Genomic DNA, 24,059 nt, shown 5'->3' with positions numbered 1-24,059 from the left:
AGTGATAAGACATCAGAAACAATAGATTGTTGTTTGTAAAGTCATTCTCAAAATTCTTGTGCAATATTCTGCAAACACCAAATTCTCACTCCACTTTAAAACTTGTTCAAATAAAAAACATGCTTCGAACCAAATAGCTGTTTCGGCTTTTTTAATACTCCAGCGTGACTAAAATCACCACTCTAATTTGGCTTCTCATTTACAAAAAAAGTCGAAAGAGGAATTCCGGAAACGACTCGAAGTGGAAAATTGACTATTTTAACCCGCATAATCAACCACTAAATTAATCTTGCTAATCACTTTGAAATAATAACAGTCAGCTCATCTTATACCAGTACCTCACAACAAAAACTGATAAGATCTGATGGTTTTTTTTTACAAATTATGACTTTCAACTGCTAGCAAAAAAAACCTTGCGAAACAAGCAAGTTACATTTACTAAATGACTACCAAATTACAGAAAGACAAAAAAAAATAGTTCAAACGGAAAAAAACAGGAAAAGGAAAAAATGAAGGACAATGTCAAAATTTAATTCTCTACAAACATCTGGAACAAAACTATCAACAAAATGCTACGATGCTACTTCCAATATGTTGTTTTTAAACACACAATGCTAATGCTTCTGCTCAGGTTTTTATCCACTAAATACATGGTAGAAGTATATTAAACAACAAACAAATCAAGAAACAAAAACCCAAAAAGGATCTTATTTCGTTGTAAAGTGCCGTCTAGAGTTCAATGGCACCTTTCAAGAGCGAAAACTATATAAAAGTTCCAAACTAAACATTAAACCAAAAAACTATAGGGAGAAGTTTAAAAACAAAGCCAGCAGATCGCCGGAATAGCTGCGAAAGAATAAAGTTGCGTGCCATAAAATAAAGATAGAAACAGATAGATATAAGTTGAAAAACTTATCGACGCGCCGCTCAAAAAGCTATGTAAAAACACTCAGCGATATATTAATAAAGCTGGTTAAAATTCGGTGCAAAGAAGCTTTTTCATTAGGGGGCCTTTATTACATACATGAGTTCCTTTGAAGAAAAACTAATTCAAATTCAACTTATGTTTTAAAATGCAAAAGTCAAGAATGAGGTAAGTCACGTATCATCGAAACCTAAACATAGCCGACAACTTGCCGGAAAATAGCCGCCGTTGACCCGCTTGGTGCACATTGTGATTCACACAGAAAAAAATAAGAGATATTGACAGAATTTTTCTAAGCGTCCAAGTGTTTGTATTTGTTGAGTAAATTCTGCATATTTGGTTAGATTCCAAAATTACACTCAATTCAGCTTTTAAATTGAAGGCCATTATGCATAATACTAATACCAGCCAGCAATAGCTTTAATGAAATTCGCTAACCTAATGTCATGCGGCTTTTTAACAAGGCTTTATCGGCTTATCCTGTTTTTTTTTATTTTGCAACATTTTGTCCTTGACCGTATTCACTACATTATGTAATTTAATATGTGAAAGAATTTAATATCCATTCAGTTGAAACAGTGAGTGAAGTAAATCAACTGTCGAAATCGTGACTTATGAAAAACGAAAACCGTGATCAAAAGGTTAAGCGAATTAATTAATACAGCAGGACTAGTCATTAATTACAATCCAATGAATTGATTGAAAAACTGACAACTAATGTACCTAACCAGATCAATTGAACAATCCCATCCAAAAAGACAATCTCAAAAGTTGAGAAACTAAACCAATCAAACAAATTAAACAAAAAATATTCATTGCTAGAACTCTTGAAGCTCTTACCATGAAGGCCAAATATGAAAAAAATTTAACTCACGCACAAGTCTTGAGAGATTTATTATCCACTAAAGGTAGGTAAACTCGAGAAATATGACAAATTCTTAATTGCAAAAATTATTTTCTAAGGTTTGCGAAAATAAAATATTCAAAACCATGCTTTGTTCTGTGGAATCCTCCCACGTATCCCATCTGAATGACCTAAAAAAGTTTCATTAGCCTGTGCAGATTGTTTAACTCAGAAAATGACAAAAAAGATTCAAAAAATTGAAGTTGCAAATTTTTAAAAATCTAGCTAAAATTTGTGATATTAATATCATAAGAACCATTTCATCGTCTCCAAAGAGTATCCAGTATCTCTATTTCAAACCTTGAAGAGTTTCACTGACTCAAAGATCAATAAATTTGGAACATGACAATAATCTTCAGTATTCAAAAAAATTTAAATTTTATCAAAAAATTTCCAAAACTCTTATTAAAAAATTGATAACCAATAGATCACCTCTAGCATCTAGGCAGTATTTATTATCAAAATCTAGAGGAGATTCCTTGGCCCATGGTGCCGGAAAAAATGCTGGTTAAAAATCTTGAAAAAACTGCTAAATTTTATTAAAAACTGCAAAAATTCAAGATATTAAAACATTGGAAACCATTTCATGGCCAATAGAAGCTATACAGTTACCTATTTTCGAATCCTAGAGGATGTTCCTTGGCCCTTGAGGTTGCAAAGCTAAAAAAATGACAAACTTTCAAGACACTTGTAAAAAATGGAGCGCCTAAATAATAGCCGTTGAGAGGCTTACGGCGGCTATTAATCACGTAACTGACTGAAAAACTTTTACCAGAGAGAGAGAGAGAGAGAGAGAGAGAGAGAGAGAGAGAAATGAAGTAACGCGCGCAAATGCCGTGAGAGCAAGAAGTCATTCAGAAAATTTGACGTTTTCAGCTTTGCTGTGTGAACAAATGTAAAACGAAAAGCGTCAGACGAAACAAAAAAGCATAGCAGGACAAGCCCTAACGTACAATTTAAAGAATTTTCATTGACTAAACAAAAAACTAGACCTAGAACTGACTATGTGTGAATTGGGAAAACCATTTCTTAAAAAGTGAGATCAAAATAATAACAAAAACCGGAAAATCAATGTCAAAATGCCGCATGTGAAAAAATCATAAGCGAGAAATGGACAATTGGTTCAAACAAAAAACTAGGCCTAGAATGAACTAAGAATGGATCGGGAACATCGTTTAGAAAAAAAATTGTATCCAAAAAATCGAAAAGCAGTAAAGATCAAAGTGAAATTGCCGCATGTGAACACAAAACCATTAGCGAGAAAGCGAATTTTTGTTCAGATAATTTCTCACTCCACTTTAAAATTAGTGAAAAACTTTGACGCCGCAAAACCACTCGTTTTTTCACCCCGAGAAACCGCTCCATTTCCTGTTTCGGCGTGACCAAAATCACTACTCCAATTTGACTTCAAAAATCATTGAAATGTGTGAACAGATCTAAAAAGACAGCGCCCCAATACAATTCATTTTTTCTGTTACCATTTAGGCGTTCACCTTGAAGAAATCCTCGACAGTTTCCACTTTCTTTTTCACGTGAAATTTCTCCCTGATTGCATCACACACCGGAGAGAGTCTTCTGAACTGTCTCAACACTGTCTTCTGGCACTTCTTCACTTCCAAAGTGTGAGCACTCGGCTGCTCTCTCAACACTGCGTTCTGTTTCTCTTTCTCTTCCGAGTTCAACGTCTGCGGCAAAGGTCGCGTCAGAATAGCTTTTCTAGCCATTGTAACGTTTAATAATGTCTTTTGGAGCACTTTTTTAAATCTTTCTTTCCGACCGCACGCACTGTTTCCATGGAATATTTTTTGTCGGAGTAACTTGATAAGGCTTTACCGGTCACCAATTTGAGTCACCAAAAATTGAAGTGGAACCCAGTTTCAGAATTCTTACTGGCCCCTTTTATTGAGTAAAAAATAATATACAATCCAGTATAAAGTTACAGGATTTAATGAACATACATTTTCAAACTGATAGTTTTTACAGCAAGTTAAAATTAGCTCAACAGTTTCTATGAGTGTGTAACGTGTAACTCGAATCACATCGCAGTAAATTGAGAACTTTTGAGGCTTAGAATTTATTGAATACCAAATAAATGCAAACACTGTACAATAAGTATTAAATATTATATAAAATCTATATGTTTCTACTTGATAAGCAAATTGTTTATTATTTTTCTGCCATCTGCAACAGAGAATCAGTCTTCGAAAAGGATAAGTTCAAAATAAGCAGCAACAACTTATAATCCAATTAGAGTTAAAAACCAGTTTGCGTATTCGAATCCCAAAAAGCAGCAAGCGTTGGCGGGGAATGCCCTGACGAGGACAGGAGTGATACCCTTGTAGAGAGCTAGAATTCCCTCCTTCCTCATCAGCTCAGAGAAGACACTTCTCACTCCCTTGGGGTACATACCCACAGGTGCAGTCTGGAACCTCGTTTTCAAAACATCTGCTGGCATGCCTGAACAAAATTACTAATGAAATCTTTCAGCCATGCTGCTCAGAATAATGTTAACATTGCGATAGCCTCACTGTATGCTATTCTGAAGCAATAAACTCAGAGCCCAACCTCAAAAAAGCCATTTAGTAAAGCTTGTCCAGTCACCACTCCAATTTGACTTCAAAAATGAAAACGTGTGAACAGATCTTAAAAAAGACAGTGCCAAATACAATTAAAATTTTTTGAATTGTAAAAAACAAAAACAGGAGCGCTATAATAGCCGACTGAGAAGCTCAGGCGGCTATTAAACATATTTAACGAACGTATAGCAAGTCATCGTATTTCAGTCCTTAATTTATTTTTGGGCAAATTGAAAAAGATCTGACTGTCCCGTTATTTCTCCACGTTGTTTGTGTGTGATCTTTATTGATAAACATAGAGCAACAAAATTAACTTTCTTTCTTTCTGGTTATTAGTCAAAACTTTGTCAGTGACAAAAATAAGATATCTTTAGCTTTATAAGTTTTCAAAATTTCCAAGGTCGCTAATCTATGCGGTAGCTAATAAGTGAATGATTTTCCTAAAACACTTCTCACCGACTAGCCAATTGAAGACGCCTGCAAATCCACCGGCCACTAATATCTGAGCGCTGGAAAGATGCTTATCAGGGTCGCCTCTCCGCATGATTCGCTGTATGGAGTGATATGAGGCAAAGTACATGCCTGAAGCAGGCACATCTCTCAGTAGAGTGGCACAGGAACCCCTGTACAGACTAAGGAGACCTCCCTCTCTGTAGATCTGTTTGGCACAGTCCACTGGACCAGCGTATTGCTAAACAAGATACACTTTAATTGGATAAATGATATACATATATATATAATATATATATATATATATATATATATATATATATATATATATATATATATAATATATATATATATATATATATATATATATATATATATACACTATTGGGGAGTGGTGGGCTATTGGGAATTGGTGCGATGTGTCGGCTGTGATATAAGTTTAAATTCCTGGACTTGCAACAAATACGTAGCAATCGGACATCGAGATAATACGAAGGTATTATCTCGATGTCCGATCGCAACCCCAAAAAATGAAACTAAAATAATAGCTGGCAGAGAGCTCCGAAATAGACTGTTGGCACCCCTCAATAGAAAAAAGACCAGAGACAATTGAACTTTTGAACTTCAATTAGAAATTAAAATTCCCAATTTAGATTTAACTGAGTTCAGAAGTCATTCTTTCAATTGCTTATTATGTATGTTCAAAAAAAGATCATCACATGATTGACCTAAAAAATTCATGCAAAATGCAGTACAAAATGACGTCAAGCAGACAAATTTAAGTCTTTTAATCTGAAAAATCTTTCTCAGTTAGTTGACTAATTCTAGTATTTTGCCAGAAGCTGTACTCCTAGTTAAACTAGATCATCAAAATCTTTCAGCAAAGATTATCTTAAATTTCGAAATGAATGCTAATAAAATGAAACAGTTTAGAACGAGTTAGAACCATTCTGTCACTGCTGCAGATTTATCAAAACGTTCATTGCCAGATAAATGGAAGCTCAAAATTTATAAACTAACATAGCCGCAAAACGACTGTGAAGATCTCCTAGTTTTAAAAAAATGATCACCGAGAAAATATTAAACATACCCGGCAGATTGCCGGAAAATAGCCGCCGTTGATTCCAATAAGCATGATTGGGATTGAAAGAATAGAAGATATTGAAAAAAAAAGATTTTTGTACAAAAACATTTTTTAAGTCCGATTTATTTTGATGGCATTTCGTAGTTGAACATAACGTACTTCTGTTTCTTAGAGAGAGGCTACAGGGGCTATTATCAATACCAATAAGCATTAGAGATGGTAACTAAGACTTATAGAAACGACGTTCAAATAGCGGGTATCTAAAATTGGGCTTTATGGGTTTATCCCGTTTCTACTTCTGACTTCAATTTTTTAATACTGACTCTGTTCATTTTGTATTGCTTTGCTGAGCAACTGATGTTCAAAATCACTTTTAGCAGAAATGAGAGAAGAGTGAAACTAGCCTAGAGAAGTCAAAAAGATATCACGCAAAATGTTGAAAAGGCGGCAAAATGAGGTAAAGCGAATCATTTTTTTATTCGACGAAGTAAAAAAAAAATAGCAGGACAAGTCCTGACGTACAATTCAAAGAATTTTCATTGACTAAATAGAAAAACTAGACCTAGAATGGACTTTGAGTGAATTGAGAAAACTTTTTTTAAAAAATCAGATAAAAATAAGAAAAAAAACAGAAAATCAATGTCAAAATGCCGCATAAGAACAAAAAAACCACTAGCGAGAAACAAAAATTTTATTCAAACAAAAAACTAGGCCTAGAATGAGTTGTGAATGGATTGAGAAAACCATTTAGAAAGAAATCCGATGCAAAAAATCGAAAAAAACTGTAAAAATCAAAGTAAAATTGCCGCAAGTGAACAAAAAACCACTACAGAGAAACCAAATTTTTGTTCAAACACCGTTTTCTCAATCTACATTAATTTTAGAGCGAAAAAAGTTCACGCCGCAAAACCACTCGCTTTTTCATTCCATTTCCTGTTTCGGCGTGACCAAAATCACTACTCCCATTTGACTTCAAAAATCATGAAAATGTGTGAACAGATCTTAAAAAAAGACAGCGCCCCAATACAATTCAAATTCTTTGAATTGTAAAAAAGAAGGATCGCCATAATAGCCGGCTGAGAAGATGAGGGCGGCTATTAATTAGAAAATGTAGATAAATGATTATTCATAAATAAAAAGTGATCATAAATGTATTGAGAAAATACTGATAATGAGGTGGACGGAAGGCAGTTTCATAAATTCAACAAGAAAAAATTAAAAACCTTTTCAGGTAATTGCACTCTATTGAGTTTTGTTTGGTTCCCTCTTGTATTCATTAAACGAAAAATGGTTACACTTCAGTGCAGCAGTCTATGACATTAATAGATAATTTCTTGGAAGAGCATTGTGCTTGAGAATCTTTCTTTGGCTTTTCCCATACTACTGTTCCCCAGCAAATTGCAACGTGTTCACTTATGTATGTAAAAACTTGCAGGTGGTAAGTTCATAGCACAGCACGAGAATGCAGTCTTAATTTTCTTCAGGTTGTTATGACAGTAAGTGGCAACTCTATGCTCAATTAGTAGTAAAAATTAGTGGTATACCCAGTTTGATTATACAACCTAAGTATACTTTGGCCAATTGAAACAAGATTTCTTGGAGTAATTTAGTTGCTTTTCTACAGTTATGAGACTCTAATTAATAGCTCTAACTAGAACAGAAGAATATTTAACATGACTGAGAACAAAAATATTCAAAATGATTTTTTATATACAGTCGGAATTAGGTTCCTTTGTATACATGCATTTATTGCCCTAGACCATTTTTGACAAAACAATATTCCGTTATTGAAAATGGAATTCATTGTTCAAAAAACACCGAGATATTTGATTTCTGTCATTGAATTTATTATTTGTTCTCCGCCGTCGTTTATAATGTCGTTTCGTCTTTAGGATTAGAATTACCAAAAAATTTCAGTTTTTCCGGATTGATTTTTAGGCAAAATTAAAAACAGTATGCTCTTTTACATGGTCATCTCAAACTCTCTTCGTCTTTGCTCTTGGACAATTCATCGCCACAGCTCAGTAGGAATGAGACATCTAAGTAATGTTTTGTTCCACAAAAAACGCTGAGATCATTGACATAGATTGAACAAAAAAGGACATACTGTTCACTGCCTAAGAACTTGAGCCAGTTCAATACAACCTGAATTAACATTATTGTCACTCAATGTGTTCTGTTTGAAAGATAGCTTTGAGCTGATAACGAAAATCATGATGGATTCAAAAGCCTTTGATAGATATACAAACGCAGCTGCTTTATTTTCCCCTCTTTTTTGTTCTAACTTTTTCAGTAAAACTGACAAACGCATATGCTTTAGAAAACATTTTTCGGGAACTAAATTCTGATTTGGAACTCTTATACATATTCTACAATTCGTTGTTCATCAAGTAAAGAGAAAACTTTTGCTAACGCTGGTGTTAACGAAATTGGCGATAGATTAGAGGATCACCAAGGTCGTCTTTTTAAAAATAGAGTAATGTCAGCTCTTTTAAACTGAAGCAGGAAATATCCATTTTTATTAACTCCTTCACAAGAGAACAAACACGCTCGGCTAGTTCGTCAGCTGCATTTCGAAGTGCCAATTAAGGAACTCTAGAGGGACCCAAAGGAAGACCATTGAAAGTTTTTTAGAGCGCGCAGCTTTGGTCATTTCTAGGAGTTTCTTACTTCATTGATCACATTCCATTTCACTCTTTGCGGTTGAGATTTCTCATACCGAGCACATATTTTGTCTTTCAAAACTCATCCACTGAATTGCCATATTAATTCATTAGCAGATTACCGAGGTAAAATTGAATATGAAAATTGTTTTAGGTGGGGCATATAATAATATTTACAGTTCAAGCTCTTTCAAATGCGCGCAACGCTTTATCTGGAAATGAAATCTAAAATGCGTACTAGTTTTTTTGTTTGGATTCTTCGAAAACTTGGGCTGCAGTTCATATCAATAACTTGTTTTTTTAATTTTTTTGCTCTTACTTAGTTTCATCGCGAGTACTATTGACCAAAATTATTGGTTTATATCGGTGAAATAGACATTCCGCTATAAAAGGCGGAGTCGTGTGCATCGATAATAATGTAATCCATAAGGGAGCAACTCTTCATTCCAGTTGCTTGCTCATTAGTAGTCACATTTAGATCGTAAGGTTGAATGATTGTTTGTAAATTCTGCATATATCTCTTTTCCAAAAGATTTGTAGTAGCCCATCATAAATTTTGTGTAAAACTGACAAACGCATATGCTTTAGAAAACATTTTTCGGGAACTAAATTCTGATTTGGAACTCTTATACATATTCTACAATTCGTTGTTCATTAAGTAAAGAGAAAACTTTTGCTAACGCTGGTGTTAACGAAATTGGCGATAGATTAGAGGATCACCAAGGTCGTCTTTTTAAAAATAGAGTAATGTCAGCTCTTTTAAACTGAAGCAGGAAATATCCATTTTTATTAACTCCTTCACAGGAGAACAAACACGCTCGGCTAGTTCGTCAGCTGCATTTCGAAGTGCCAATTAAGGAACTCTAGAGGGACCCAAAGGAAGACCATTGAAAGTTTTTTAGAGCGCGCAGCTTTGGTCATTTCTAGGAGTTTCTTACTTCATTGATCACATTCCATTTCACTCTTTGCGGTTGAGATTTCTCATACCCAGCACATATTTTGTCTTTCAAAACTCATCCACTGAATTGCCATATTAATTCATTAGCAGATTACCGAGGTAAAATTGAATATGAAAATTGTTTTAGGTGGGGCATATAATAGTATTTACAGTTCAAGCTCTTTCAAATGCGCGCAACGCTTTATCTGGAAATGAAATCTAAAATGCGTACTAGTTTTTTTGTTTGGATTCTTCGAAAACTTGGGCTGCAGTTCATATCAATAACTTGTTTTTTTAATTTTTTTGCTCTTACTTAGTTTCATCGCGAGTACTATTGAGCAAAATTATTGGTTTATATCGGTGAAATAGACATTCCGCTATAAAAGGCGGAGTCGTGTGCATCGATAATAATGTAATCCATAAGGGAGCAACTCTTCATTCCAGTTGCTTGCTCATTAGTAGTCACATTTAGATCGTAAGGTTGAATGATTGTTTGTAAATTCTGCATATATCTCTTTTCCAAAAGATTTGTAGTAGCCCATCATAAATTTTGTGTAAAACTGACAAACGCATATGCTTTAGAAAACATTTTTCGGGAACTAAATTCTGATTTGGAACTCTTATACATATTCTACAATTCGTTGTTCATTAAGTAAAGAGAAAACTTTTGCTAACGCTGGTGTTAACGAAATTGGCCATAGATTAGAGGATCACCAAGGTCGTCTTTTTAAAAATAGAGTAATGTCAGCTCTTTTAAACTGAAGCAAGAAATATCCATTTTTATTAACTCCTTCACAAGAGAACAAACACGCTCGGCTAGTTCGTCAGCTGCATTTCGAAGTGCCAATTAAGGAACTCTAGAGGGACCCAAAGGAAGACCATTGAAAGTTTTTTAAAGCGCGCAGCTTTGGTCATTTCTAGGAGTTTCTTACTTCATTGATCACATTCCATTTCACTCTTTGCGGTTGAGATTTCTCATACCCAGCACATATTTTGTCTTTCAAAACTCATCCACTGAATTGCCATATTAATTCATTAGCAGATTACCGAGGTAAAATTGAATATGAAAATTGTTTTAGGTGGGGCATATAATAGTATTTACAGTTCAAGCTCTTTCAAATGCGCGCAACGCTTTATCTGGAAATGGAATCTAAAATGCGTACTAGTTTTTTGTTTGGATTCTTCGAAAACTTGGGCTGCAGTTCATATAACTTGCTTTTTAAATTTTTTTACTCTTACTTAGTTTCATCGCGAGTACTATTGAGCAAAATTATTGGTTTATATCGGTGAAATAGACATTCCGCTATAAAAGGCGGAGTCGTGTGCATCGATAATAATGTAATCCATAAGGGAGCAACTCTTCATTCCAGTTGCTTGCTCATTATTAGTCACATTTAGATCGTAAGGTTGAATGATTGTTTGTAAATTCTGCATATATCTCTTTTCCAAAAGATTTGTAGTAGCCCATCAAAAATTTTGTGTTTTGGATATCCGTAAAAGCTTTATCAATTGATCTAGCAGATTGCTCAAGAAAATGAAGTTTATTTGGATTATATGAAACGTTTGATGGGTATTTATTTAAACTTTTAATTAAGTTTTTTGGTGGCAAGTTTCTATGGAAAGTATCAAAATTTGAAAATCAGATCTGTGCGTAGCTTTGGGTTACCTCTTCGAGGAACAATTAAAATTCCCTAGCCTCCCTGTTATCTCACTGTCATCGCGAAAAACTAGTTGAAATTGTTGGGGTTCATAAGTCAGTATCAACCTTTGTATGCAGCCAATTTTCAGATAGACCATAGATGCAATTCATGCCAATATTATATCTTAGGCTTTATAACTAATTTGTTTTCCGTTTTATGTGATAAAATATGAAGTTTAATGTGAAGATAAAATGACAACAGCTACGCAATGAAAAAAGTTCTAGATTAACTAAATCTTCAGTGGCAACCGATTAGACGTCATCAATGAGATTGAAGCGATACGACAGCAAAAAGCAAAAAAACACCAGCAAAACTCATCATTTTTGAGCGTAAAAAGCAATACCTATTAAATGACATAATTAATTCAATTGAATAACCTTTCTTAGCAACAGAAGAGACCTTTATTAGTGAGGCTAAGGGAAATGACAAGATGAGCATAAAAACTCTCAAAACCCTAAAAACTTTACGCATTGAAAAAAAAATGTTTCAAATAAACTAAATCCTCACTGGCAACCGATTAGACAAATCATCAATGAGATTAAGTGATGCGAGCAATAAGTACAACAAATAACAGCAAAAGTGAGAATTTTGAAATATTTTGAAAACAAACAACGTAGAAAGTATTATCTATCATCTGAAACAATTAATTAAATGACCAAATTTATTTAGTAAAAGATGCCATCTATCAATAAGCAGACTAAGGGAAAGACAACAAAGTGAGCATAAAAAAACTCGCAGAACTCAATATTATTTTATGAAAACAATTAGTGTCAAATTCATAGAAAGCATTAGCTATATAGCGAAGCAGTTCAACGGATTGAAATATTCCTTTTCAGCAACCTATCATACATTTCCCTATTGAGCAGAAACAATAAGAAAACAAGAAGTGAAATCAACTCGCAAAACTCCGAAATACGTTAAGGTGTTTGAGAAAAAATACTGTCATGAAAACCCTTAGCCATGAACTCGAACCGTTAATGACGTTCATGTATGATTCATTAGAAGCAAAGGAGACCTGTCATTAATGGAATTAAAAGATAAGATAACAGAAATAATAACAACGCAAATAAGACAATAGACAAGCCAAAAATAAGAAATCGGAATATTGACTAATATTTGATAACAAATAGCGTCAAAAGTAATAGAAAGCATTAGCTGTCTGTTGATGAAATCGAGCAATGGCAAATCGGCGCAATTAGAACATGAGTATCATAATAAATGAACTCAAGAGAAGAAAGACTGAAAACAGAAATCGAAGTGCCGCACCTGAAAAAAATTAAGTTACAAAAAATCACGCTTTATCGCTCCCTTTTCTACACTAGTGTGATAAACGATCACAACTCTAAATTGACTTCTCGCTGCCGCGAAAAAACCGACAAAGAAAGAAAAGATCTCTTTAGAACACTATTATACTCTATAAGACCAGAGTACCAGAGTATTAAAATGCTCGCAAAACAACAGGTGAGTCAAAATAGGCACGACAAATGTCACAATTTAAAATTTCTGATTTCGACAAAAAATGTTTCATACCAAAGTGCTAAAAGTCGACTAAAAAAATCAAAATAGTGGAAAACCTCCAAATCAGCATAAAACTTATAGTAATTAGCAGAAACCTTCACACCACTGTCAAAACAAGCCTTAAATTAATACAGTATCAAAATTAAATCTCACGTGGTATCAAATGGTATGAACAAAAACCTCTCTTTCCACTCAGCTATCCAATTTTGTTCAACACTCAAGCTACTCCAAATACTTTCCGCGTTTCACTTTCTGCTTCAAAACACACTTCAATAAAATGGACAAGAAAATAATATAGCCGGCAGATTGCCGGAAAATAGCCGCAATAGACGCTTGTGTCCTTCACTGGAATTGAAACAACTGAAGAAATAAGATACAGATTGACCACCAGTCCTTTAATAGAGCACTAGACTTTTGTGTTAGATCCGGATTGTCATTTTATGAGACACATACGCTCTTAAAGGAACAACCCTAATAGAGCTTTTTAAAAATTATTCGAAATCAAAAACTCAAAGACTCGGATACTCAAGAAATGCCCTAATTCTTGAGTATCAGTGTCTTGAGTTTTTGAATTCCAACATTAACTTTGAAAAAGCTCTATTAGGGTTTTTCCTTACAGAGTGTATTCGTCTCACAAAATGACAGTACGAATCTAACACAAAAGTCTAGTGGTCTATTAAAGGACTGGTGGTCAATCTGTATCATATTTCTTTAGTTGTTTTAGTTCGGACACAAGCGTCTATTGTGTCTATTTTCCCGCAATCTGTCGGCTATGTTATTTTTTAAATCCATTTTCGGACGGTACTTTTATGAGACACATACGCACTGTAAGTAAAAAACCCTAAGAGAGCTTTTTCAACATTAATATTCGCAATCAAAAACTCAAGACTCAGATACTCAAGAATTAGGGCATTCTGTATGATCCCTTGTCTGGCGTAAATTAACTTAGCTCAAAAATTGACTATCAAACGATAGAATAAATATAACCAACGATATGTCTCGAAAAAGTAGAAATTGAGAAAAAATTAAATAGTATAGAACAATAGAGCTTTTTCAAAATTAATATTCGAAATCAAAAACTCGACTCTGATTCTCAAGAATTAGGGCATATACGCTTGGCACTACTTAAAAAATAATCAAAGTTAAAACTCTTGAAGCTTTTACCCTGAAGGCCAAATAAGATACAATTCAATATATTCATTAACTCACGCACAAGCCTTGAAATATTTTTATCCACTAAAGGTAGATAAACTCGAGAAATAAAACTGATAAGTGCTAAATTCAAAGAAAGTTTCTAAATTTCGCAGAACAAAATGTTCAAAACCATTTCTTGGCCAGTAAAGATCGTAACACACAAGAAAAATTTAAAAACAATTGCAAACTTAAACAAAATCCTGCTAAACTTCCTGATATTAATATCCTCAGAACAATTTCATTGTCTCCAGGTACTATCCAGTATCCCTATTGAAAACCTTTAAGTTTCACTGGCTCATAAAGATCGATAAATTTGGAACATCATAATTTTCAAAATATTGACAAAAATTAAATTAAATCAACAAATTGCTAAATTTAGTGTTATTAAAACATTGAAAACCAAAACATTACCTCTAGAAACTATGCAGTAACTTATTATCAAACCCTGGAGCAGATTCAGAGCAAAAATAAAAAGTTATAGAAAAAAACCTAGAAAATCAGTAAAAATTTTCAAATAAACTTCGCTGAAAACTGCAAAGTCTTAATAAACTGTTCCCAAAGCTCCTCAAGAAGCAGTTGCTGTTTGGTTTATTGAGCTCATACGCGACACCCAAACGCACTGTAAAACACAAAAAACGTGAGCAGGAACCATAATTTACAAAAACAGCAATTATTAAATAATTTTTATAAAAAAATATGTGCTATCAAACCTTTAATTGTTTGGACTTAAGAAGTCTTAAGAAGAATAAACCTGTCAGCAACTTTAAGTTAATAATTAAACATTGAAGAATTATTCTGAAACTCACAAAAATAGCCGGAAGAACAAGTCAAAAATCTTCAAAAACAGAAAACTTCATCTTTAAATTAAGCCTATTTAAGTATTTTAAAACAAACTTAAACTGACATTGTCGATGTCAAAAGGTCACTAAAACAAACATAGAAGCTCATTTTTACCAATTACGTAATACCAGTCCCTAAAACATGATAAAATAATACAAAAACCGTTAAAGAAGCTAAAACGGCGAAATCACAAAAATAGCTCAAGATTGCATAAAAACACTCATATGTGATTGAAATGCTTAAAAAGACTCCCAATCGTACAATAACACTTTTAGATGATGGTTTAGGAAAACCATTTTCCCCGAAAAAGTAAAGTAAAAATTAAAAGCTGCTTCGAAAAAGCCGCTAGTGATCAAAATACTTCGCTCGCTTAGCAAAAAATTTTTCGCAGCTGATTTTCTCGCTCTCTCAAAAACGCGATATGAACGAAAATCACTCTCTCTTCAATTCGTTAACCGTTTGACCTAAACGCTTAGTTTTTACGTGCGGCATTGCCTTTTGGATCCTATTTTAAATACACTCCAAAAAATTATGGATAAAAAGACGCTCCACCAATACTCCTCTTCGAGTCAAAAAAGACAATACAATCCAATTCTTGGATTGTAAAAACCACGATGTCCCCAATAATAGCCGCTACTCAGGTTTACAATAACTGTTTCAAATTCAAACTTCGTTCGAGAGCAATTTTCAATTTTCTCACGAATTTTAGATTTTGACACGATAACGTAATATCTCTAGCTATTCTCATCAAACCTTAATGGAAGATGCTACCTGGATTTGAAGGAGGCACTTTATTCTCTCTCCAGGTGCCATAATGGCAGTGGTGTAGAAACCAGCAAGAGCTCCAGCCATGAACAGCCCCACAGGACTCGTAGTTGCCGGCTTATCATAACCCTAAATAATCGACCTTCACATAAGCTGTAGGCAAATAAATATACAGAGCAGAAAGCTTGTAATCAAACGACATCGAGCACTTGGCTTTGGTAGTAGCCAGCGGGGTCTTGGGGATGCTAGCATTAGGGAGGGGGTGAGCTGAGCGCGGGGGGGGGGGGGGAGGATCGGATGGGGGGGGGGGGGTCAACCGATGGTAGCCTTAACAACCTCGGATGTAACACGTAAAAACATTGCGTGTTTCCAAATAAACAGACCAGCTAATGAACCTAACCATCAAATGACATACCTCATGCTCCGCTATCGATGCACCCCCACCAGTCCGACCACCCTAGCCATCAAATATGCCACAACGCAGAGAACAACACGCCCTGCCCTCTCAACCAAAAAAATTACCAATTCGTTGGTCCGAACCATCTCGATGGTTCGCGAAAAACTCCAGACCTATTAGACAGGACAACCTACGCTTCCCCAATACAGTGACACCCCGGAGTAACAATTCTAAATCCTTCTGTCATCAATCGACCTTGGAACAATCCCCAGAACCCAGGATTAGGAAAACGATATGGTTCACCGAAATGCACCCTCAAACCAATACTGACTCAATTATAACCCCTTATTCGCATACTACAACTGGGCAATAATGCCCTTCGAGTTCAGATTACATAATATTGTTATAGCACCATTGCAAAAACTCAAGCATCGGGTCATGGAATTCTACCCCCCTTCGGAATGGCTCAACGCAGATGGTGAAGAGAACATGGGGAGGGACAAAATCCACATGGGAAAAGATGGTCACTTTTGGATTGATCTGGAGTATTTTTGAATTTCGCTGAACTGTTGAGTGCTAAAAATATCCGATTCAAATTGTTCCTGATCATCTCGACTATTTAGGTGGATTTCATTTTCGAGTGCAAGTATTTTATCTAGAGCAAGTCTTCGTGGGACTTTGGCTTCGTTTACTTTTGACTTTGTTTCAACTTTGGAAAAGTAAGAATAAACTTTCTCACTTGTATCCTCATTCCATGGCTGAATCCTAGGAAACACAGTGCATACATGGGCGCCACTCCCATTACAGGAGCCAGCATCCCTTTAAAGTATCCCTTTGGCCCCTCTTTTACATAGATCTGGCGGACACAGTCCAGCATTCCAGTGTACTGATTGCTAGTCTGAAGTCTCACTTTGATTGTGTCGAAAGGGTGGCCAGACATAACCAGACACACTCCTCCGAAACCCCCGGCTAGGAAGTCCTTAAGAGGACTCACCGTTCCCGCCGACATTGTCTAATTTGAAAAGCAAATAATACTGTTTTGCCATTAAAAATTGACGACCGACCGATATCCTAGCTGAGCTATACAATGAGAACAATTAACGCAATGCATGCCCAAAATTTTATCGTATCTTTCTTAATCATGTACTCAATCTAGAAAGTCTACCACTGAATGAAGAACGAACTTGGATATTTTGGCATTTGATAAAATATCCCAACAAAGTTTATAATGATTTGCAACTAGTTTGAAACGCGAAAACATAAAACAGCTACTGTGATAATTTTCGACAAACTCGTTCTTAGGAAGACTTATTTCCTTTATTCGAAGGAAATGAGGATATCTACTGTGGCATCTCCCAGTGCTGGTGGAGTCAATCTTGATTGACATCCAGAAATAAAAACTTGAAAAAACTATTTTTTCAAAGAAGAATAAATTATTTCTTGAAACTCAAATACTCTTTTCTGATTGGATAAAGTTATATTATTTTCCCTTTTAGAAATACGATAAAACCTTTCCCTTCACTCTTTAGTTGGTTCCTTCAGAGTCAGACCTGATGTAACGATAAAGTATATGAATCTCTCTCTACTCCTCTCGTGAAATATATTTGAGACTAAGTCTAGATAGCAGCATTGGGGCCCGTGCTCTATCACTAGTACTGCCATCGAAGAGTAACAGACTAGAGTCATAGAACTTTAATTTGTCAGGTAAGCCTTAAGATTATTAATATTCTTGAGACGACCATAAGACAGTTCCAGAAGTATCCTATAAAAAGCTAAGCTCAGAACGCGTCTTATCTGGTGCGACCAGTGTTGGTAGCATTCAGAGAACCAGCAAATAACCTTTTCATTTTATTCTTAACTTTCTTTTATTAATCACCTGTATGGTGCAATCACCAGTACTATATTGGTATACTAATAACCAATAGCATGGATAACGATATATCGTTAACACCTTTCAGTATATCACCTGAATGTACAACAGATAATAAACAAATAATACAAAATAAAAAATTTAAAAACTAACCTGTTCCTGGACACCAAACAAGTAACCTAATATACATTACATAAACACCACTTATCACACTATATACCTGCAATATGTCTAACGACAGATCAATTAAACAAAAATTTTATATTCCAATTAACCGACGAAAAAAATAAAACAGTAACACAATATAATAACCATGCAGACTACTCCTCAGAAGATATAGTACTAATCTTCTTACATAACCATGAATTAAAACAAGACAGAGATAGAATTATAGCTATAAACCAAACAACCTACAAATTATTCAAAGATAGCACACCATATCTTAAAATAGTATCAGAAACAAATAACCCATCGATAAACGACACGTTACGATCACACATCAAAAGTTTTGGAAGTTGGTTAGCTAGAATAATTGAAATCAGGAAAGACATCAAAGAAGAAACAGCAATAGATATCCTGAAGATAGTATCAGAAATATGCTATCTATTTTGGTCTGATAATATTGAATATGTTAATAATACACGATCCTTAATGGGAAAAGCATTCGAAAAAGAAATGCCTTACCTAGGGGGGAGGGTGGGAGGAGGGGGGGGGGGGATCGGATGGGGGGGGGGGGAGGTGGTCAACCGATGGTAGCCTTAACAACCTCGGATGTAACACGTAAAAACATTGCGTGTTTCCAAATAAACAGACCAGCTAATGAACCTAACCATCAAATGAAATACCTCATGCTCCGCTATCGATGCACCCCCACCAGTCCGACCACCCTAGCCATCAAATATGCCACAACGCAGAGAACAACACGCCCTGCCCTCTCAACCAAAAAAATTACCAATTCGTTGGTCCGAACCATCTCGATGGTTCGCGAAAAACTCCAGACCTATTAGACAGGACAACCTATGCTTCCCCAATACAGTGACACCCGGAGTAACAATTCTAAATCCTTCTGTCATCAATCGACCTTGGAACAATCCCCAGAACCCAGGATTAGGAAAACGATATGGTTCACCGAAATGCACCCTCAAACCAATACTGACTCAATTATAACCCCTTATTCGCATACTACAACTGGGCAATAATGCCCTTCGAGTTCAGATTACATAATATTGTTATAGCACCATTGCAAAAACTCAAGCATCGGGTCATGGAATTCTACCCCCCTTCGGAATGGCTCAACGCAGATGGTGAAGAGAACATGGGGAGGGACAAAATCCACATGGGAAAAGATGGTCACTTTTGGATTGATCTGGAGTATTTTTGAATTTCGCTGAACTGTTGAGTGCTAAAAATATCCGATTCAAATTGTTCCTGATCATCTCGACTATTTAGGTGGATTTCATTTTCGAGTGCAAGTATTTTATCTAGAGCAAGTCTTCGTGGGACTTTGGCTTCGTTTACTTTTGACTTTGTTTCAACTTTGGAAAAGTAAGAATAAACTTTCTCACTTGTATCCTCATTCCATGGCTGAATCCTAGGAAACACAGTGCATACATGGGCGCCACTCCCATTACAGGAGCCAGCATCCCTTTAAAGTATCCCTTTGGCCCCTCTTTTACATAGATCTGGCGGACACAGTCCAGCATTCCAGTGTACTGATTGCTAGTCTGAAGTCTCACTTTGATTGTGTCGAAAGGGTGGCCAGACATAACCAGACACACTCCTCCGAAACCCCCGGCTAGGAAGTCCTTAAGAGGACTCACCGTTCCCGCCGACATTGTCTAATTTGAAAAGCAAATAATACTGTTTTGCCATTAAAAATTGACGACCGACCGATATCCTAGCTGAGCTATACAATGAGAACAATTAACGCAATGCATGCCCAAAATTTTATCGTATCTTTCTTAATCATGTACTCAATCTAGAAAGTCTACCACTGAATGAAGAACGAACTTGGATATTTTGGCATTTGATAAAATATCCCAACAAAGTTTATAATGATTTGCAACTAGTTTGAAACGCGAAAACATAAAACAGCTACTGTGATAATTTTCAACAAAATAGTTCTTAGGAAGACTTATTTCCTTTATTCGAAGGAAATGAGGATATCTACGGTGGCATCTCCCAGTGCTGGTGGAGTCAATCTTGATTGACATCCAGAAATAAAAACTTGAAAAAACTATTTTTTCAAAAAAGAATAAATTATTTCTTGAAACTCAAATACTCTTTTCTGATTGGATAAAGTTATATTATTTTCCCTTTTAGAAATACGATAAAACCTTTCCCTTCACTCTTTAGTTGGTTCCTTCAGAGTCAGACCTGATGTAACGATAAAGTATATGAATCTCTCTCTACTCCTCTCGTGAAATATATTTGAGACTAAGTCTAGATAGCAGCATTGGGGCCCGTGCTCTATCACTAGTACTGCCATCGAAGAGTAACAGACTAGAGTCATAGAACTTTAATTTGTCAGGTAAGCCTTAAGATTATTAATATTCTTGAGACGACCATAAGACAGTTCCAGAAGTATCCTATAAAAAGGTAAGCTCAGAACGCGTCTTATCTGGTGCGACCAGTGTTGGTAGCATTCAGAGAACCAGCAAATAACCTTTTCATTTTATTCTTAATTTTCTTTTATTAATCACCTGTATGGTGCAATCACCAGTACTATATTGGTATACTAATAACCAATAGCATGGATAACGATATATCGTTAACACCTTTCAGTATATCACCTGAATGTACAACAGATAATAAACAAATAATACAAAACAAAAAATTTAAAAACTAACCTGTTCCTGGACACCAAACAAGTAACCTAATATACATTACATAAACACCACTTATCACACTATATACCTGCAATATGTCCAACGACAGATCAATTAAACAAAAATTTTATATTCCAATTAACCGACGAAAAAAATAAAACAGTAACACAATATAATAACCATGCAGACTACTCCTCAGAAGATATAGTACTAATCTTCTTACATAACCATGAATTAAAACAAGACAGAGATAGAATTATAGCTATAAACCAAACAACCTACAAATTACTCAAAGATAGCACACCATATCTTAAAATAGTATCAGAAACAAATAACCCATCGATAAACGACACGTTACGATCACACATCAAAAGTTTTGGAAGTTGGTTAGCTAGAATAATTGAAATCAGGAAAGACATCAAGGAAGAAACAGCAACAGATATCCTGAAGATAGTATCAGAAATATGCTATCTATTTTGGTCTGATAATATTGAATATGTTAATAATACACGATCCTTAATGGGAAAAGCATTCGAAAAAGAAATGCCTTACCTAGAAAAAATAGAGTTACAACAACTCTGGGACCTAACATACGCATCGCCTTATCACGAAAGTATACTGCAAGTTAGTTCAAATAGTATTAATTACATCAAAGTAAAAAACAATAAAGTTAATATTTATGATAGAGAACAAACTGGATCACTATCAATGACAACAACAAAAAATATAACGTCCACTTCGACACCAAAAGAAAACTTTACAGTACCATTGGAGAAACGGAAATCAACACTTGTACCAGACAAGAATCTAAGTGCGAACCTATTCATTCATGAAAATAACGGTCGTGAAGGCCTAAATGATACAGACGAAAGTGGTTCATATCCACTAGTTGCAATGATAACAGATAGAAACAAAAAACAGAAAGTACAACAAAACCGCATACAGAAGAAGAACAGAAAACAAACGATAAGAGACAACAACAGTGTGAAAACACCGAAATTCAAAATAATTCCAAAACCGAACCTCCTTTAAATTTTATAAACAATTAACCTCAATGAGTATAAACGAAGAACCACAAATAGAAACCTTGACCTCAAATGTGTCAGTACCCACAACAACTAAACCATTTGACGGCTACGATCCTGGATATACAGTTGAAAAATATCTCAATAGTATTATCGCAGCAATGATATTCAGTAGCGGTATAGAACCAGTAAACAAACCTGGGCATCATCAGTGGAAAGTAAAAAGAGCAGCACTGATTTTACACACCTTACAAAGACTTGCTCAAAAATGGTATTGCACCCTACCAAGTGAAGCCAATTGGATTGGGAACTATTTTGCAAAGAATTCTCGGATATGTTTGATTCAGAAAAATCTGAACAACAAGCCAAAATAGTGCTCCAACAAATTCAAAAAAATACAAATGAATCATTTAGATCACTAGCACTAAGAATTGAAACATTAGTTAAAACAGCATACAGTTTATACACTGAAGATTACAAAAAATAGTGTAATGAACCAACCTTTCATAGGATGCTTAGATACTCAACTAAAAACAGCAGCGTTGAAAAAACATGCAAATCACAAACCTACACCTCGAGAGCCTGAAATACCATTTAAAACCTTATTAGACAAGATAGATCAAATGGACTTAACCAGGACTATTACTAACAACCATAAACGATTGTATGAAGTAAATCAAAGCATCAGCAAAAAGATATTAACCGGATATCAGATATATTTATCAATACAGATAACCTAAACCAAAATAATCTTGATCAATTCGATGACGCAGTCTGTAATGTATTGAATGGAATCAATAATACATATGACAAAAAAAATTTCAATGGCAGACCAAAGTTTGCACTATTCTGCAGTTATTGTAGTTCACACGGTCATACTAAAGGCAGATGTTTCAAAAGACCACAAAGAGAACAACAAAGTAGACCACAAGAAAGGTCATTCTACGGTCACATGAGAAACAATCAGAATTTACCAAACAGGCAATTAAATTCGAATAATGTCAACGGTAGACAAATACATTCAACGTCACCAGTTTACCATAAACACAGGAGTAGAACACCTAGCAGAGGCAGTAGATACACAAGTAACCAAAGTAACCGAACTAATAATAATAATAATGGTAGATACTCGAACAGACCACACAGTAATAACAGATCATACAGCAATCATCGATCTTATAGTAATAATCGATCGCAAAACAGATACGACAACAATAACCGAAACAAATCACAGAGTTATAACAGAAACAATAATAACCGAAACTAGTCAAATAACAGAAACCGTAGTAACAGCTACCAAAGAAATTCCAAACGCTCCAACTCAGATCATCGTAATAATCAAAGATATAATTCAAGATCACCATACCAAAATTCACGATCACCTTATCAATACAGATCACCATACAATAGAAATAGAAACACAAAAAACAACAATGGAAGTAGATATCACAGCAACAATAGAAATCGAGGATCAAATAATCAAAACTACCGACAGAGTAGTAATAATGGAAACCGAAATAATCATAAACCGCACCATCGACAAAATGGAAATAGAATAAATAATATTGAAGACAAACCACAAGAAAGTGAACAAGATCCACCTGGAATTGAAGAGTACAACTACTCAACAGATTCTTCGGATGAAGACCAGCAGATATTAGAAAAATTCTATAACGCCCAAGAAAACACTTGTAACTCAATTAACACAATGGAATCAAATCCTACATGGATACTACCAATGTATCAATGTACACACTTAGAAACCAATTTCAATAAACAGAAACCAATACTCGAAATTGATTTTCTATTGGGTTCAGGAGCCACACTCAATCTCCTAAACGTAGACAACTGGAATGAGTTAAAATACAATAATCCTCACCTCCAATTATCCATATCAGTTAGAACGCTGACTGCTGCAAATTATACAAAAATAGAAACTTTGGGAACTATAAATTTAATAGTGACACCAGAAAGAATCTCTAATAGAAGGAGACCAGCAATTTTTAATATATTTTTCTATGTCACACAATGTAACCACAATATTCTTGGAACACCTTTCTTTAAAGAATATATAGAAACAATAAACGTGAACACAAACAAATTAACAATTAACACACCGACAGGCATTGACAATGAAATCAATTTCTTTCAAAATACAACCAAAGAGTACCCATATTACTTTAGAATATACCCTGTATACAACAACGAAACCCAGTACTTCGAACCACACGAACAAAAATGTTTGACTTTCCCTATTCCCATTTTCAAAACAAAGGAAAAATCAAACGGAAAAATTCTGCACGGATCATTACATTACTTTGAACCTATTAATAAGTATCATAACCTATCATTCACCGATATTAAAGAATTAACCAAAGAAAAC

At 34.9% G+C, this 24,059-nt stretch overlaps 1 protein-coding gene and 1 pseudogene across 1 annotated transcript; both read right to left on the bottom strand.

Annotated features, from left to right (window-relative positions):
* Nucleotides 1-3,871: 3,871 nt before the first annotated feature.
* Nucleotides 3,872-18,001, bottom strand: LOC142342333 (mitochondrial carnitine/acylcarnitine carrier protein-like). Its single transcript, XM_075393633.1, has 5 exons — nucleotides 17,977-18,001; nucleotides 16,693-16,965; nucleotides 15,563-15,685; nucleotides 4,862-5,096; nucleotides 3,872-4,286 (listed from the first exon to the last, which is right to left on the bottom strand). Exons 2-5 carry the CDS (start codon nucleotides 16,960-16,962, stop codon nucleotides 4,066-4,068), a joined length of 849 nt encoding a protein of 282 aa, XP_075249748.1. The 5' UTR covers nucleotides 16,963-16,965; nucleotides 17,977-18,001; the 3' UTR covers nucleotides 3,872-4,065.
* Nucleotides 18,002-19,250: 1,249 nt separating this feature from the next.
* Nucleotides 19,251-20,730, bottom strand: LOC142342334 (mitochondrial carnitine/acylcarnitine carrier protein pseudogene; annotated as a pseudogene).
* Nucleotides 20,731-24,059: the final 3,329 nt, after the last annotated feature.

This window comes from Convolutriloba macropyga, chromosome 7 (assembly GCF_964194025.1).
Source record: "Convolutriloba macropyga chromosome 7, txConMacr16.3, whole genome shotgun sequence".
In the NCBI taxonomy this organism is placed as follows: domain Eukaryota; kingdom Metazoa; phylum Xenacoelomorpha; order Acoela; family Convolutidae; genus Convolutriloba; species Convolutriloba macropyga.
Note: the sequence above shows the minus strand (reverse complement) of the source record. Positions and strands in the feature narration are given on the sequence as shown.

What these genes read in the sequence shown, in the direction of transcription:
- LOC142342333 (XM_075393633.1), bottom strand. Translation starts at nt 16,962, where the DNA reads ATGTCGGCGGGAACGGTGAGTCCTCTTAAGGACTTCCTAGCCGGGGGT. An exon ending in AGTGCCTCCTTCAAATCCAG is followed by an intron (nt 5,097 to 15,562) that starts GTAGCATCTTCC and finishes TATCTTGTTTAG; the next exon opens with CAATACGCTGGTCCAGTGGA. An exon ending in CGTCTTCAATTGGCTAGTCG is followed by an intron (nt 4,287 to 4,861) that starts GTGAGAAGTGTT and finishes AATTTTGTTCAG; the next exon opens with GCATGCCAGCAGATGTTTTG.